Source organism: Penicillium odoratum, assembly GCF_028828045.1.
Source record: "Penicillium odoratum strain IBT 22623 chromosome Unknown utg000001l_segment0_segment0, whole genome shotgun sequence".
NCBI classification, from domain to species: Eukaryota; Fungi; Ascomycota; class Eurotiomycetes; order Eurotiales; family Aspergillaceae; genus Penicillium; species Penicillium odoratum.
This window is the reverse complement of record NW_026643143.1, coordinates 2429805-2442014: the sequence shown is the minus strand read 5'-3', so window position 1 is coordinate 2442014 and position 12210 is coordinate 2429805. Positions and strand designations below refer to the sequence as shown.

General features: G+C 49.0%; 6 protein-coding genes across 6 annotated transcripts; 3 read left to right on the top strand and 3 right to left on the bottom strand.

Annotated features, from left to right (window-relative positions):
- Positions 1-1481: 1481 nt before the first annotated feature.
- On the top strand, positions 1482-2755 carry N7520_000917 (mitogen-activated protein kinase; the record flags this gene model as incomplete). The annotated part of the gene is made up of 5 exons (XM_057134852.1): positions 1482-1591; positions 1644-1839; positions 1899-2280; positions 2328-2675; positions 2727-2755. The coding sequence occupies 5 exons, from the start codon at positions 1482-1484 to the stop codon at positions 2753-2755; spliced, it is 1065 nt and encodes a 354-aa protein (XP_057000788.1).
- Positions 2756-2950: 195 nt separating this feature from the next.
- Positions 2951-3934, bottom strand: N7520_000916 (uroporphyrinogen-III synthase HEM4; the record flags this gene model as incomplete). Its single annotated transcript, XM_057134851.1, has 1 exon — positions 2951-3934. One exon carries the CDS (start codon positions 3932-3934, stop codon positions 2951-2953), a length of 984 nt encoding a protein of 327 aa, XP_057000787.1.
- Positions 3935-4085: 151 nt separating this feature from the next.
- On the bottom strand, positions 4086-5681 carry N7520_000915 (complex I NDUFA9 subunit family protein; the record flags this gene model as incomplete). Its single annotated transcript, XM_057134850.1, has 9 exons — positions 4086-4184; positions 4233-4577; positions 4633-4791; positions 4849-4990; positions 5047-5138; positions 5188-5282; positions 5341-5403; positions 5462-5475; positions 5533-5681. 9 exons carry the CDS (start codon positions 5679-5681, stop codon positions 4086-4088), a joined length of 1158 nt encoding a protein of 385 aa, XP_057000786.1.
- Positions 5682-6801: 1120 nt separating this feature from the next.
- Positions 6802-7753, top strand: N7520_000914 (HIT family protein; the record flags this gene model as incomplete). The annotated part of the gene is made up of 5 exons (XM_057134849.1): positions 6802-6844; positions 6933-7015; positions 7175-7243; positions 7421-7513; positions 7646-7753. 5 exons carry the CDS (start codon positions 6802-6804, stop codon positions 7751-7753), a joined length of 396 nt encoding a protein of 131 aa, XP_057000785.1.
- Positions 7754-8116: 363 nt separating this feature from the next.
- Positions 8117-9947, bottom strand: N7520_000913 (CRAL-TRIO domain-containing protein; the record flags this gene model as incomplete). The annotated part of the gene is made up of 4 exons (XM_057134848.1): positions 8117-8574; positions 8625-8724; positions 8780-8821; positions 8874-9947. 4 exons carry the CDS (start codon positions 9945-9947, stop codon positions 8117-8119), a joined length of 1674 nt encoding a protein of 557 aa, XP_057000784.1.
- A 541-nt stretch (positions 9948-10488) lies between these two features.
- N7520_000912 (DASH complex subunit DAM1) lies at positions 10489-11280 on the top strand (the record flags this gene model as incomplete). Its single annotated transcript, XM_057134847.1, has 3 exons — positions 10489-10806; positions 10868-11031; positions 11085-11280. 3 exons carry the CDS (start codon positions 10489-10491, stop codon positions 11278-11280), a joined length of 678 nt encoding a protein of 225 aa, XP_057000783.1.
- Positions 11281-12210: the final 930 nt, after the last annotated feature.

The window sequence follows — 12210 nt, the reverse complement described above, 5'->3', positions numbered from 1 at the left end:
CGCATGTAGAGTTTCACTTCATTTGTCATGAATCCCACGTTTCATTCCCCTTTTTCTTGTTTCTTTTTCCTTTTTTTTTTCTCTTTTTTTTACTACGATTTGTGATGCTCGGTCTTTTCGCCTGTACCATTATGGGACTCGGGAATCTCTGTTCAATGGCGGGCACATTTACGTTTGAAATCCCAGTAGATGGGAGCGTGAAAGTATAAGGCAACTGGTGTCTTTTCAGTGAGGAATTCGTTTCAGAAAATCCCAACATTTGAAGGTTTTAGATTCCTGTATCCGTACTTAGTGAAATTAGTCGCTCGCCTGATCTACAAGCCAATGAGATAGTGTGTTTGGGAGTGAGACCTGGGCGGAATACGTGGCAGTCCAATCATAAAGGTGGAGTGGAGTTGTGATTGTGATCAGGTTCCGACAGCTTAGCAAGTGATTGAGGAGGATTTGGCGCTGGTGGCGGATTAGTCTAGAATTTGGTATTGAAATTAGATGTACTTCTTCAAGTTTCAAGTTTACTTTAAAGCGTTTCCGGAGTAGTTAGGGTATGTAGTTATAGGCATAAAGTCTGGCTCTTGGTGGAGAGAAAATAAGAGGGAAATGAGCCAAGGTTCCAAAGGTGTTCTAGGTCTATATGGAGTCAATTTGTTGATAGCTCATATGGATCAAGTTCAACTATACTCTATACAAAGCTATTGGATCAAACACATATTTATAGTTTCTTATTTGGCCCCTTTAAAACTCTCTACATATATAAATAGCGTGTTCGATAGTCGAACTTGAGCTCAAGTGCTGCCCCACCACATGACGGCCCGTGAGTCCCGCTGATTCCTCTTCTCCCCACCTTCCATGAATCTCCCTTTTCTTTCCTTTCATCATATTTTGTAAGTTCAAGGTGCTGAGCTGAAGTTCTGCTCTTCCTGACGTGGTCGGGGAACTCCAATAACCCCGCTTCGGCACGGCTGCACGATGTCGCAAGCCTAACTAACACCTGCTCAGAAACCTCCCGAAACATTCAACTTGGTGATTCACCTGCTCCCGATACCTTCCCCCTTATCCGAAATTATCTGTCGACCTATCTGTCTATCTAGCGAAGTTGCTAGCTACGGATCCAGTTCAACCCAGGAGAGATTGTGCGGAACTCCATCAAACACTCATAAAAACACCCCATCTGAACTGGCTAGAAGCTAGGACTCGCAGCTACTCCAGCGCCAACGGAAAGAGTAAGCTTTCTCCTGCTTGTCTTTTCTTGGTTTTGTCCGCCTTTGCGATACGGTGTTTTATCTCACGGCTGTTTGTCAACAAACGGACTGCGGTTCCGAGGCGGGTGATGCTCAACGCGGGGCTGGTCCTCAAATCTTGTGAATTGGCGCTTGACTAGCTTTCGCCTCTTCTAGCGTGGATCATAGCGTAGACGAGCAGATCCGCGTTTTATTTCACTTTCCCCGCATCAGCATAAGCTAACGAATGGTAGCACCAGCAACATGGGTCAACCGAACCCCCCCTCGGGCGGGTCACGAAAGATCTCTTTCAACGTGTCCGACCAATACGAAATCCAGGATGTCATCGGAGAAGGTGCTTACGGTGTGGTTTGGTGAGTGATGCTGGGTCCCTTGATCAGGTCAATTGAAGCTTATACTGTGTAGCTCTGCCATCCACAAGCCCTCCAGCCAGAAGGTTGCTATCAAAAAGATTACTCCGTTCGACCATTCCATGTTCTGTCTGCGCACATTGCGTGAGATGAAGCTGTTGCGGTACTTTAACCACGAGAATATCATTTCCATCTTGGATATCCAAAGACCTCGTAATTACGAGTCTTTCAGCGAAGTCTACCTGATTCAGGTATGCAGAATGATAGATCCAGGAAAATAATGCAGTACCTGACCAGCTAAACCCCGTAGGAGCTGATGGAAACCGACATGCACCGAGTTATTCGCACACAAGAGCTATCGGACGACCATTGCCAATACTTCATCTACCAGACTCTGCGTGCGCTCAAGGCCATGCACTCCGCCAATGTTCTTCACCGTGACTTGAAGCCCTCCAACCTTTTGCTGAATGCCAATTGCGATTTGAAAGTGTGTGACTTTGGTCTGGCGCGATCGGCCGCGTCCACCGACGACAACTCAGGTTTCATGACCGAATATGTGGCCACTCGTTGGTACCGTGCACCGGAGATCATGTTGACATTCAAGGAATACACCAAGGCTATTGACGTCTGGAGCGTGGGCTGTATCTTGGCGGAGATGCTGAGCGGGAAGCCTCTCTTCCCCGGAAAGGATTGTACGTTTGGATACCCTGATTTTGAAGCCACGCTAACCATGATCCAGATCACCATCAGTTGACCCTTATCTTGGATGTTCTTGGTACGCCTACCATGGAAGACTACTACGGCATCAAGTCACGACGAGCCCGCGAGTACATTCGCTCCCTCCCATTTAAGAAGAAGATCCCCTTCCGCGCTCTCTTCCCCAAGAGCAATGACATGGCCTTGGATCTACTTGAGAAACTATTGGCCTTTAACCCGGCCAAGCGTATTTCGGTTGAGGATGCCCTACGCCACCCATACCTGGAGCCCTACCACGATCCCGATGATGAGCCAACCGCACCGCCAATCCCCGATGGTTTCTTTGATTTCGACAAGAACAAGGATACTCTGAGCAAAGAACAGCTGAAGAGTGCGTGTCCCCCATTCCTCACCCTTGGCTACATTGACTGACTTGCGGTAGTTCTGATCTATGAGGAGATCATGCGGTAAAGAAGCGTAAATATCTGTTATCGAGCATGCAATTTCATTCCAACCCAAGCCGGGAATTATTGTGATTAGAGAGCACAGCACTTGAAAATACACAAAATCTATGTGATTTGTCCACATGCACTTCTAGCTTCATTCCAACCCGTACAGTACTATATACACATCCAAGACTCAGACCCAGCCAGATCCAGATCCAATCTATAAACTCTTACGCAAATCTACAAATCTCCGAATCCCCTCCACCACTCCCTCAGGACTAGGCTTCTCCGCACAAACATCCGCCTCAAACCCAAACATATTCTTCAAATAATCTCTCGTTGTAGGCCCAATAGTAGCCACAAAAAGCCTCCTCTCACCACCCCCATCCTCATCCCCAGCAAACGGCCCCAATTTCAAAACCCTCAACATAGCCTCACACCCCGAAGGCGAAAAAACAACAACCCAGCAGTCTCCACAAGCACTTACACTCCTCTCAAAATCCCTCTCAAACCCCTCCATCTCCCCAGTTTCATACACCACTCTCTCATCAACAGCGATCCGCTCTTCAACCGGTAACGACTCCGACATGAGCGTTTTGGGAATGATATCGCGTCGTTGTTCACCGACTAGGAACAAGAGGCCTGGTTTAGGGCTTTGGTCTTGGCTGGTGCGCGGGTGGAGGCTGTTGTAGTGTTGGAGCATTAGGTGGGCGAGATTCTCGCCCGTTCCGGATTCTGCGCCGTGGATTGTTGCCGTGGGCAGGTATTTGTCTCGGAGGGTTGTTAGGGTGCGGGCTGTTGCGGGACCGACTGTGTAGAGGGGGATTGGGTTTGATGGTTGGGGGACTAGATTGATATTGGTTAATATGTTGTTTGTCCTTGAAGCCTCCTGTGAAGCTCTGGTTGGAATGATGCGGAACTCACGACCATCTTGCTCGATCATTTTTGCGAATCCTTCTACAGCTCGCTGGCTGGTGAATATCATTCCGCCGTATTTCTTCTCGGTTTCATCTTTATTGGTGGCATTGGGCTCGAATGCGCCGGAGGCGAAGAGGTCCCGCACTTGAGCGAGGTTCTTGGTGTTGAAGCGGTGTTCTAGGACGGGGATGAAGGAGGGATTGTAGCCTTGTGCGGAGAGGAAATCATCGTAGCCATCGTGGGGAGATGATCTTGTTTTTAGGAGGAGGATGGGGGTTGAGGGCATTGTGAGTTGATTGAGTAGAAAGTCGTCGGAACTTGATTTTCGATGCTATCGCGATTGCGGGGCGGATCTTATCCACTACGTAGATCCAAGACAACACAAGGAAATTGAAATTTGAGTCTAGGACGGCTTATATACACATTAAAAACACAAACTACTGGTCGTCCAGCACGTGCACGTATTTCTTCTCCTCGGCCTTCTCACGCTCGGTGGCGGGAGGAAGGTCGTAGTAGGAGGCGCTACGGTACATTTGCTACAATATGTTAGCACGGCAAGGGATTACATGGGGTACGAAACATACCAGGTAGTGGAAGGTCAGATCGGCCAGATCAGCCAGGTCGGACTGCGGAATACCAAGATCCTTGAAGGTCTTGGCTGTCGGGTCAATCACCTGGTCGTGGAACTCACGCTCGACCTCGTCGGCAGACATGGTGGGCCACCAGATGAATTTGTTGAGGTTGTAGGCCAATGGCTTGAGCAGGGCCTTGGGAACGTTGATGTGGCGGCGCTTCTTGACGATTTCGCGGTCGACCAGCTCGGCGATCTCGGCGGTGGAGTAGTTCTTGGGGCCGTAAAGCTCGTAAGTCTGTCCAACAGTGCTGTCGTCATGCAGCATGGCCTCGAGGGCCTTGCCAACATCGATGGCCTACATGATAGGTTAATTAAAGCAATACCGGATGGGAGGGAATCATGCGACGTACATGAACAGGCCAGTAGCGCTCCTGCATGTGGTTGGCAGTGAACAAGTTGGTCACGCCAGCAAGTTTGTGAAGAAGGTTGTCTTCGAAACCGAACATCGGGGCAGGTCGCACGATGGTGGTCTCGGGGTAAATGGAGCGAGCGACTTCCTCACCCCAACCCTAGTAATCTGACTTAGTATATCTGCAATTGTACCCATCGGTCACAGTAAGACCCACCTTGGTAGCAAAGAACTCAGACGACGAGTTCCGGTCGGCGTTGTAGGAGGAAACGTGAATGAAGCGGTCGACATCGTACTTGGCAACGGCCTCGGCAATGCGCTCGGTGCCGTCCACGTGGACATCGGTGTAAGAGAAGTTCCTGGCACTGGGTCAATTGACTGTCCCTCGACGCCGGAAGACTATTATATCACTTACTTGGTGGGGTATTGGCGACCAACAAGGTTGTAAACGACATCGGAGTGGCGGACGCTCTCCTCGATGGACTGAGTGTTGCGCAAGTCGTATTCCTGGAAATGATTAGATCGACCCAGAATGCCTGTAAAAAGAGCGTCATACAATGAAGCTGACACGACCCAGATCACCAGTGACCTTCAAGTGACGCTTGGCCATCTCCTCGCGGTAGGGGATCACGACGTTGCATCCCTGCTTAGCTACAAGATGTCAGCTGCCAATCGCTCAGTCGGACTGTAAGCCAGTTCTTGAACCTACCGAGACGGTTGACAATGTAGCGACCCAAGAAACCAGTGGCGCCAAAGACGGTCGCGGTGTAACCTGTGGGAGGAGGTGAGTATATTCGATGGAGACCGGGATTGAAGCGCGAGTAAGGTACCTCCGAGGGAAGAGCTGGAAGCAATACAGATTAGCAAGAATGCGCCGTGAGAGGTGCAATTGAGTACTTACCGGCCACCTTGGACCTTCAGGATGGGCTTTCCAGTGCGGGTGATAGCGACATCTTGGAGGTTGCGGCGCTGGAAGTGGACGGAGACCCGCGGGGCCGGGGCGAATGCCCGGGAACCCAGGGCAGAGTTGAAAGCCCGGGATTTCTGCATGGTCTCTGATAGAGCAGATCAGAGGAGACCAGCGGGGAGGAGAATGGAGTGGAGTGGGGGATGGGAGGGATTGGAGGTCCTTAGAGTTGATGGACTTGCATTTCGCAGGTTCGGCACGGGACTAGAGCGCTAGTCCTGATTTGGAAGACTCAAGCATCACTTCTTCATGATCATACTTGACTTGAGGCTGTTTCTGTGATATCAACTATCAGATTAAGCAAAATGGTCTATAATTGTTCTCAAATTGTCTTCTTTTTACATTATTACAGGGTTGAACCCCTTTCTCTGCATTTACACCTTTTGGCCTTCCAACGGGTCTGACAATTCGGCCGCTGTGATTGGATATGCGCCCGCATTCTCTCCGTCACTCACTGAGCCTCCCTCAAAATAGCCAGTCAAGCTTTTAGATTCGGTATTGCGGCTTACGTTGGTGAATATTTAATTTTAGACTTGAGCTGGAACTATCATTTGAAAAATGAAGAACGACCCAGATATATCGGAGTGACCATGGTGTTGGTATTTCAGGCTTCAAGGAGAGTATGGTATTAAGGTGACGAAGCTCGATGTGGTTTTGACCCAAAATGCGGGTTAAACAGGTCTGTGGTACAGCATGTAGTGGTAATTTTGGTATTGACCCGTATGAGGAGTGTGTTAAGCACACACCCAGCCAGCTCTAATTAGAACTTGTACCCCCCCTCATTGAAAGTCAAGAAGGAAAAAGAAAAAGCGAATGTAATTAACATATTAGTAGAGAGCCATACCAGCAAAAAATAAAACAATAAAACGACAGCTGTGTCGCGGTGTGTATCCAAAGATTGTATAGAGGAGTTTTGTGGGCAAACCACGGCCATCTCTGGTAAAAGGCAAGAAATGGGTTCTGCACTAGCCTGTCCCACTCCTCAAAATTCCCTTCAATTTGTCAAATATAAGGGAGCTTTGATCTGAGAGATCCCTCGTTCGAATCCACCAACGACCACTTTTTATTTTATTTTTCAAGCTCCACCCCGCATTCGATGACTTCAGCTCTGACCATCTGAACCAGATTTGGAGAAGTTCACCTTTCATTGTACTCGAAATATCAGAACGAAACAACAATCAACTAGTCACCAGATCAATCAATATGTCCTCCTCCGCCGCCTGTATCTTCTGCAAGATCATCAAGGGTCAGTTAATTCAAGTTATCTATGAGTCCATAGCTCGCCAATTTCCCCTCCGACCGGCTCCGTGTCAACAGCTCTAATGCGCCCACAGGTGATATCCCTTCTTTCAAGCTCTTCGAGAGCGATAAGGTCTTTGCCTTCTTGGATATCCAGCCTCTGAGCCGCGGCCATGCGGTAAGTGTTTGCTTTGTGTACCCCCGCACCAGACGCGTCCGCTGCCATGATCTCCATACCAATAGCCATTGCGATAATTATCGACTCGGTCAATTATGCGCAGATAGCAAACTTGACCATTCTCATGAGAAATCATTTGCTGACGTAAAATGACAACAGCTCGTGATTCCCAAGTACCACGGCGCGAAGCTCACTGATATCCCCGACGAAGACCTGCTAGAGATTTTGGTAAGTGAAACTCTTTCAAAGACGCCTGTGAGATTTGGGGAGTATGGGAAGATATCGAGAAGGAGCCCATGGAGAGGAAGTTTGAACCGGAGAATTGAATTGGAAGGCCACGGGGTCTTCTCGGTTCAACCCCCAAGGTCCTTGGATGACCTGGCTAATCCAAGTCCCTTTGTATAGCCCGTTGCAAAGAAGATCGCCAAGGCTAGTGGCGCGACCGACTTCAATATCCTGCAGAACAACGGTCGCATTGCGCACCAGGTCGTTGACCACGTGAGTTGATACCATCCTCGTTCTGTAAGATGGCAGTTACTAACAATCAGGTAATAGGTTCACTTCCACATGGTAGGATTTCTATGAACTGGTCCTTGATTCCTTTCACATACTAACTAATGGCTTGCGCAGATCCCCAAGCCCAATGAGCAGGAGGGTATGAGCATCGGCTGGCCCACCCAGGCAACGGAGATGGACAAGCTCAAGGCTCTGCACGAGGAGATCAAAGCTAAGATGTAAGTGCGATATGCACTCTTCATTTCCAGCGGATACTGTAGATAGTAGCTCTACATAAATGTTATTGATGGATCTACAAAGTCATCTCTAAGCTTCAGCTACTTCTAGAAACATGGACAGAAAGGCGATGTCACTGGTATAGACATTCATTCACTCCTAACAAATTATTGGCTTTCCTGTATCTTCTCTAGCTGGGCCAAATCAAATTCAAGTTTGTATACAGATCCATGCAGACGCCTCCCTATTTTTATTAAATCAACAGTCTAGGTCCGATCGTCAATAACAGTATGCAACACAATACGAGCCAGATCATGCAGTGTATATAGCCTCTGCACCAATGTATTCGGCAGAGCTAGAGGAATCCTTCTACGCCTTCGTGGCATCCGGATAGAACTCAATCTTTCCATGGCCCTGGACAATGTTGAGGCGGTCATAGAGGGAGCGACTTCGGATGTACGGGTCAAGTTCCCAGTACTGCTTCCGTAGTCTGTCGATCAGACTCGCGCGTTTCTCCTTGGCAGCGGATAGAGCTCCAGCCTCCTTCTTGGAAGCGGCACTGATCCATTCGATCGTAATACCCTGAATCTCCTTGGCGAGCTCCTGGCGCTCAGCGAGCAATTTGTCGCGAGTTTCAGTGTCCTCCATCAGGCTGTTCTCTCCCTCCTGGACCTCGGGGTACTTGTATTCCCAATTCTCGTCACCTTCCAGCTCTTTCATGATTTGACCGGGAGGAATAACCGCTTCCAAATCGTGACGATTCTTTGTGAACTGAATCTTGGCCGCGACAACGGGGTCCAACCAACCCTTGATAATGTTCCAGATACCTACTCCTAGTCAGCGGGATGTATATTTCAGATGAACGCAGGGCACAAACTGGAGAAGAGCCACGGCGCCTTATGAATGAGAACGGAACCCAAGGACTCGGGGTAGTTGGCTTCAAAGCACTTGATCATGAACTTCACAGGTGCATAGTCCTGGTGGGAAAGGGATTAGTATGTCATCTTTGGATCAGCCAAGTTGGAAACTCACCATGTTGGCTATGGAGAAGTCCGTCATATCAAAAATGATAGTCTATTCTTCGTCAGATCTCAATCCTTGAAAATAGAACAAAAGGGACACTTACCGCAGTCTCAACCGGAGGAGCCAACAGTAACCGAGCCGTCTCAATGGTGTAGACAGTAAAGCGTTCTAGACTTTCGGCATCCTGGTCGCCTGCTTTATGCAATCGTACACGAACGACGCAAATTGGACGGCCGAATCGGTCTACACCATGGAGGAAGCTCTTACCCTTGCGCAATTGAAACAGGAAATCCTCACCCTTTTTCTTCTCTGCAGGGTCAGAGCTCTTCGACTGCTTCAGAGCCAGCGCCTCACCGTTGGCCATGATATCGTCGTCAACATGCACATCCAGCAAACGCCAGCGCATGGTGGAAATCAACATCACCAGGGCCTTCTGCACATCCCACTTGCGAGCGCGCAGGAACCGTAGAAGTAGCGCATCTGGATGATCATGTTTCACCATGCTCCAGAAAGCCGTGCGGATCTCCTCGGGTTTGATATCCTTCAGCGCTTGTTGGAACTCCTTGGTCTGGCCGTATTTGTCATCGCCGTCGGTGATGTTAATAGCCGCTACGCTGGAGTTGACGCCACTAGAAGATGACACGCTCTTAGAGTCGTCACCATCATCCTCGTTGCTCCGGCCAAACAGTCCCCACCCACGCCGCTTGGAGGACTTCTTGTCTGAGCTAGACGGAGTGGTTTCACCAGGGGTGTTGACCTCGGCTTCCAAGGCGTCGAGCGGAACCCCAAAGACCTTGAGGGCTAGAACCCAGAATTCTCGTAGCTTGACCTCCTGTTCTGGAGTGAGGGTCCCGACAGTGCCCGGGGCTGGTTCGACAGGCATGGCTTGGAGGGTATCAATGACACTGAGAAAAGGGTCTTGGCCGTTCGGAGGTAGCCGGGGTTGCTGCGGGCACGGGAGATCGGAGGGATATAAGTATTGATAAATCCAAGCGCCTCCTCCAATAGTAAGGAGAGTAGATGCGATCCAAAAGGAAGAGGTTTCCTTTGGTTGGTGTGGTCGAGATGTGGAGAAGGGTCTCGCGAGTTGATGGGAGAGTCGCGAACTGGGGACACTCTGTGCGGGAATGAAAGCCGAGGAATGAATGCGCCGGCGTATAATTGAACAGGCGCGCATATGGCGGAAAGGGAGATATATGCGATTGAGTTGGTTTAGAAGATAAGATGCCTGCGTGGTTAGACACGAGACCAATTGGGGCGGAGTTCAAGTGGATTTTCGAGAAAATCAGGAATTCGATCGCATGCGGGGAATCTTGACAGCGACCAAAGTAGAAGATGTCAATATTAGGAGAACGGTCAGGGAATTCATCATTCATTGACATGAAGATATCTACATATAGCTATATAAGATTTGAATGTTCAAATGTTGCAATGTTCAAGCTCTACTATAGTTGTCGATGAAGTCATCCTGCCCACTTAGTACTTCCTACCGCTTTACTTGCCTGGTAAGTCGTCAATTTATTGATGATGATTATCCCAAACCTACAATCTCATTCAAGGTCTGAATCCACTCAATCAGTCGACTTTGGAATTTCATTACAATTATTGTTTCCGTGATTCTATGACTCTGTTGACCTTGTTCTCGTGCCCCACCGCCTTCGTGGTCCGAAATCAAAACAAAATACTTCACTTCCTCTCTATCTCCAATTCAACAGATAATGGACGGCTTTGCCCCTCGATCCTCCTCACGGCCTAGGCCATCTTCCCGTCCGACTACCCCTCTACGACCAAGCTCCCGCTCTTCACTACGAGAAGCCCACGGTTACGGGAATAGCATCAGCAATGCCGGATACAACCAGCCCGCCATCAATGCCCTAGAGCCGCAGTTTGCGGAGCTCGCTGACTCTATGGCAGACCTGGAGGCCAACTTCATGCACCTCCAGCTGATGCACGAGAGCTTGACGCGCTTCAGTGAGAGCTTCGCCAGTTTTCTGTACGGTCTGAACATGAACGCTTTCTGTGTGGATTTTCCCGAGGTATGAATCAACGACAGAACTGTGGCCGATATGTTCCAACTTATCTAATTGGATTCAACAGGCGCCAATCGCAGATTCGTTCCGGAGAGCAAAGCAGGCCGAGGCACAAAAAGGTATGAAGGCATTCACATCTCGTTACCATGGCCTTGAGATTTACTTTGACACTGAAACAGAAGCCGAGAATGAACCTGCCCGACCGGCTGACGATGGTGAAATGACTTTCTTGTAAGTATCATCCACTCCGTTGCCATACGGGGACCTCGTTAACCGCATGTCAGGACCACGGACACATCCTTTGTCGAACACCCGCCTAGTACGGTCTCCTCTAAACCCACACCTAAGTATTCCACACGGGGTACCACACGCGGTACCACTCGAGGTACGACGCGTGGCGCGGCAACCAGCCGATATACGACACGAGGGGCCAACCGTGCGCGACCGAGCGCTCTTCCTCGAGGTCGGGGAATTCGGTAAAATGGCTTGGCGTGTGAATCTGTTGTCTTTCGTACGCAGCTACATAGAGCACAGCTGCCAAAATTTGGAGATGGAGCTTGAGCGATGATCTGGCTATATTCCACCCCAATGACGTCTTTAGACGCCTCAGTGGAGTGGGATAGCGGGGACTGGAATCGAGTTCCCTATGATATCCATGTAATTATTATGAGTAATGATAAAACTGAACCCTCATCAGAATATGAATATATATAAATTACAAATAGACAAGTAATGCGAAGAAGTAGAAGCAGTAAGTAGAAGCCTTAACGGGGTGTTTGGTCCGATCCGGGGTTCTCAGGCCTTCAGGCGCCGAAAAAACTCATAACCGTTTCCGATGACAAAGGATCCCTCTTCCCTTCCTATCTTGTCTCCGCCTTTACTCCTATGTTCAGGGTGTTTCGGTTTCAATTCGAGCTAGAAAAAAAGAAATAGTGCCACTTGGGCTGATTGGTCTTGGACATTGAATTGCGGGGCATGATTGCGGACGTTTAGTGAAGCGAGCTGGCACGGCAACCCTTGAGTGCGCGTAACGGAGAGCCGCCCTATCACTATAACCCCATTCACCACAATCTTCCACTTCATATCCTCCTTTTTGTTTCTTTGTGAGTCATGGAATACTCTATCTACTGTCTTTATTCACCATAAATAACCTAACCTGCTCTATAGTGAAATGCTGGCTTATTTCAGGGGAAGTCCTCGAGACTGAATTAGATCCCTTGCCATCCCACTATTCACCACCTGGTGATATTGGTCTGATTGACAATCTTCATTGCCCTGCTATTTTTCTTCCTTCTTCGCTATTCTCTCCTCTTTTCTTTCATAGAGGGCCGGAACCTTCTACCTGTTTCATCTTTGCATCTTACATTGCACCAATCCTTTCCATTCTCCCTTTTAATTGTGCCTTGACCT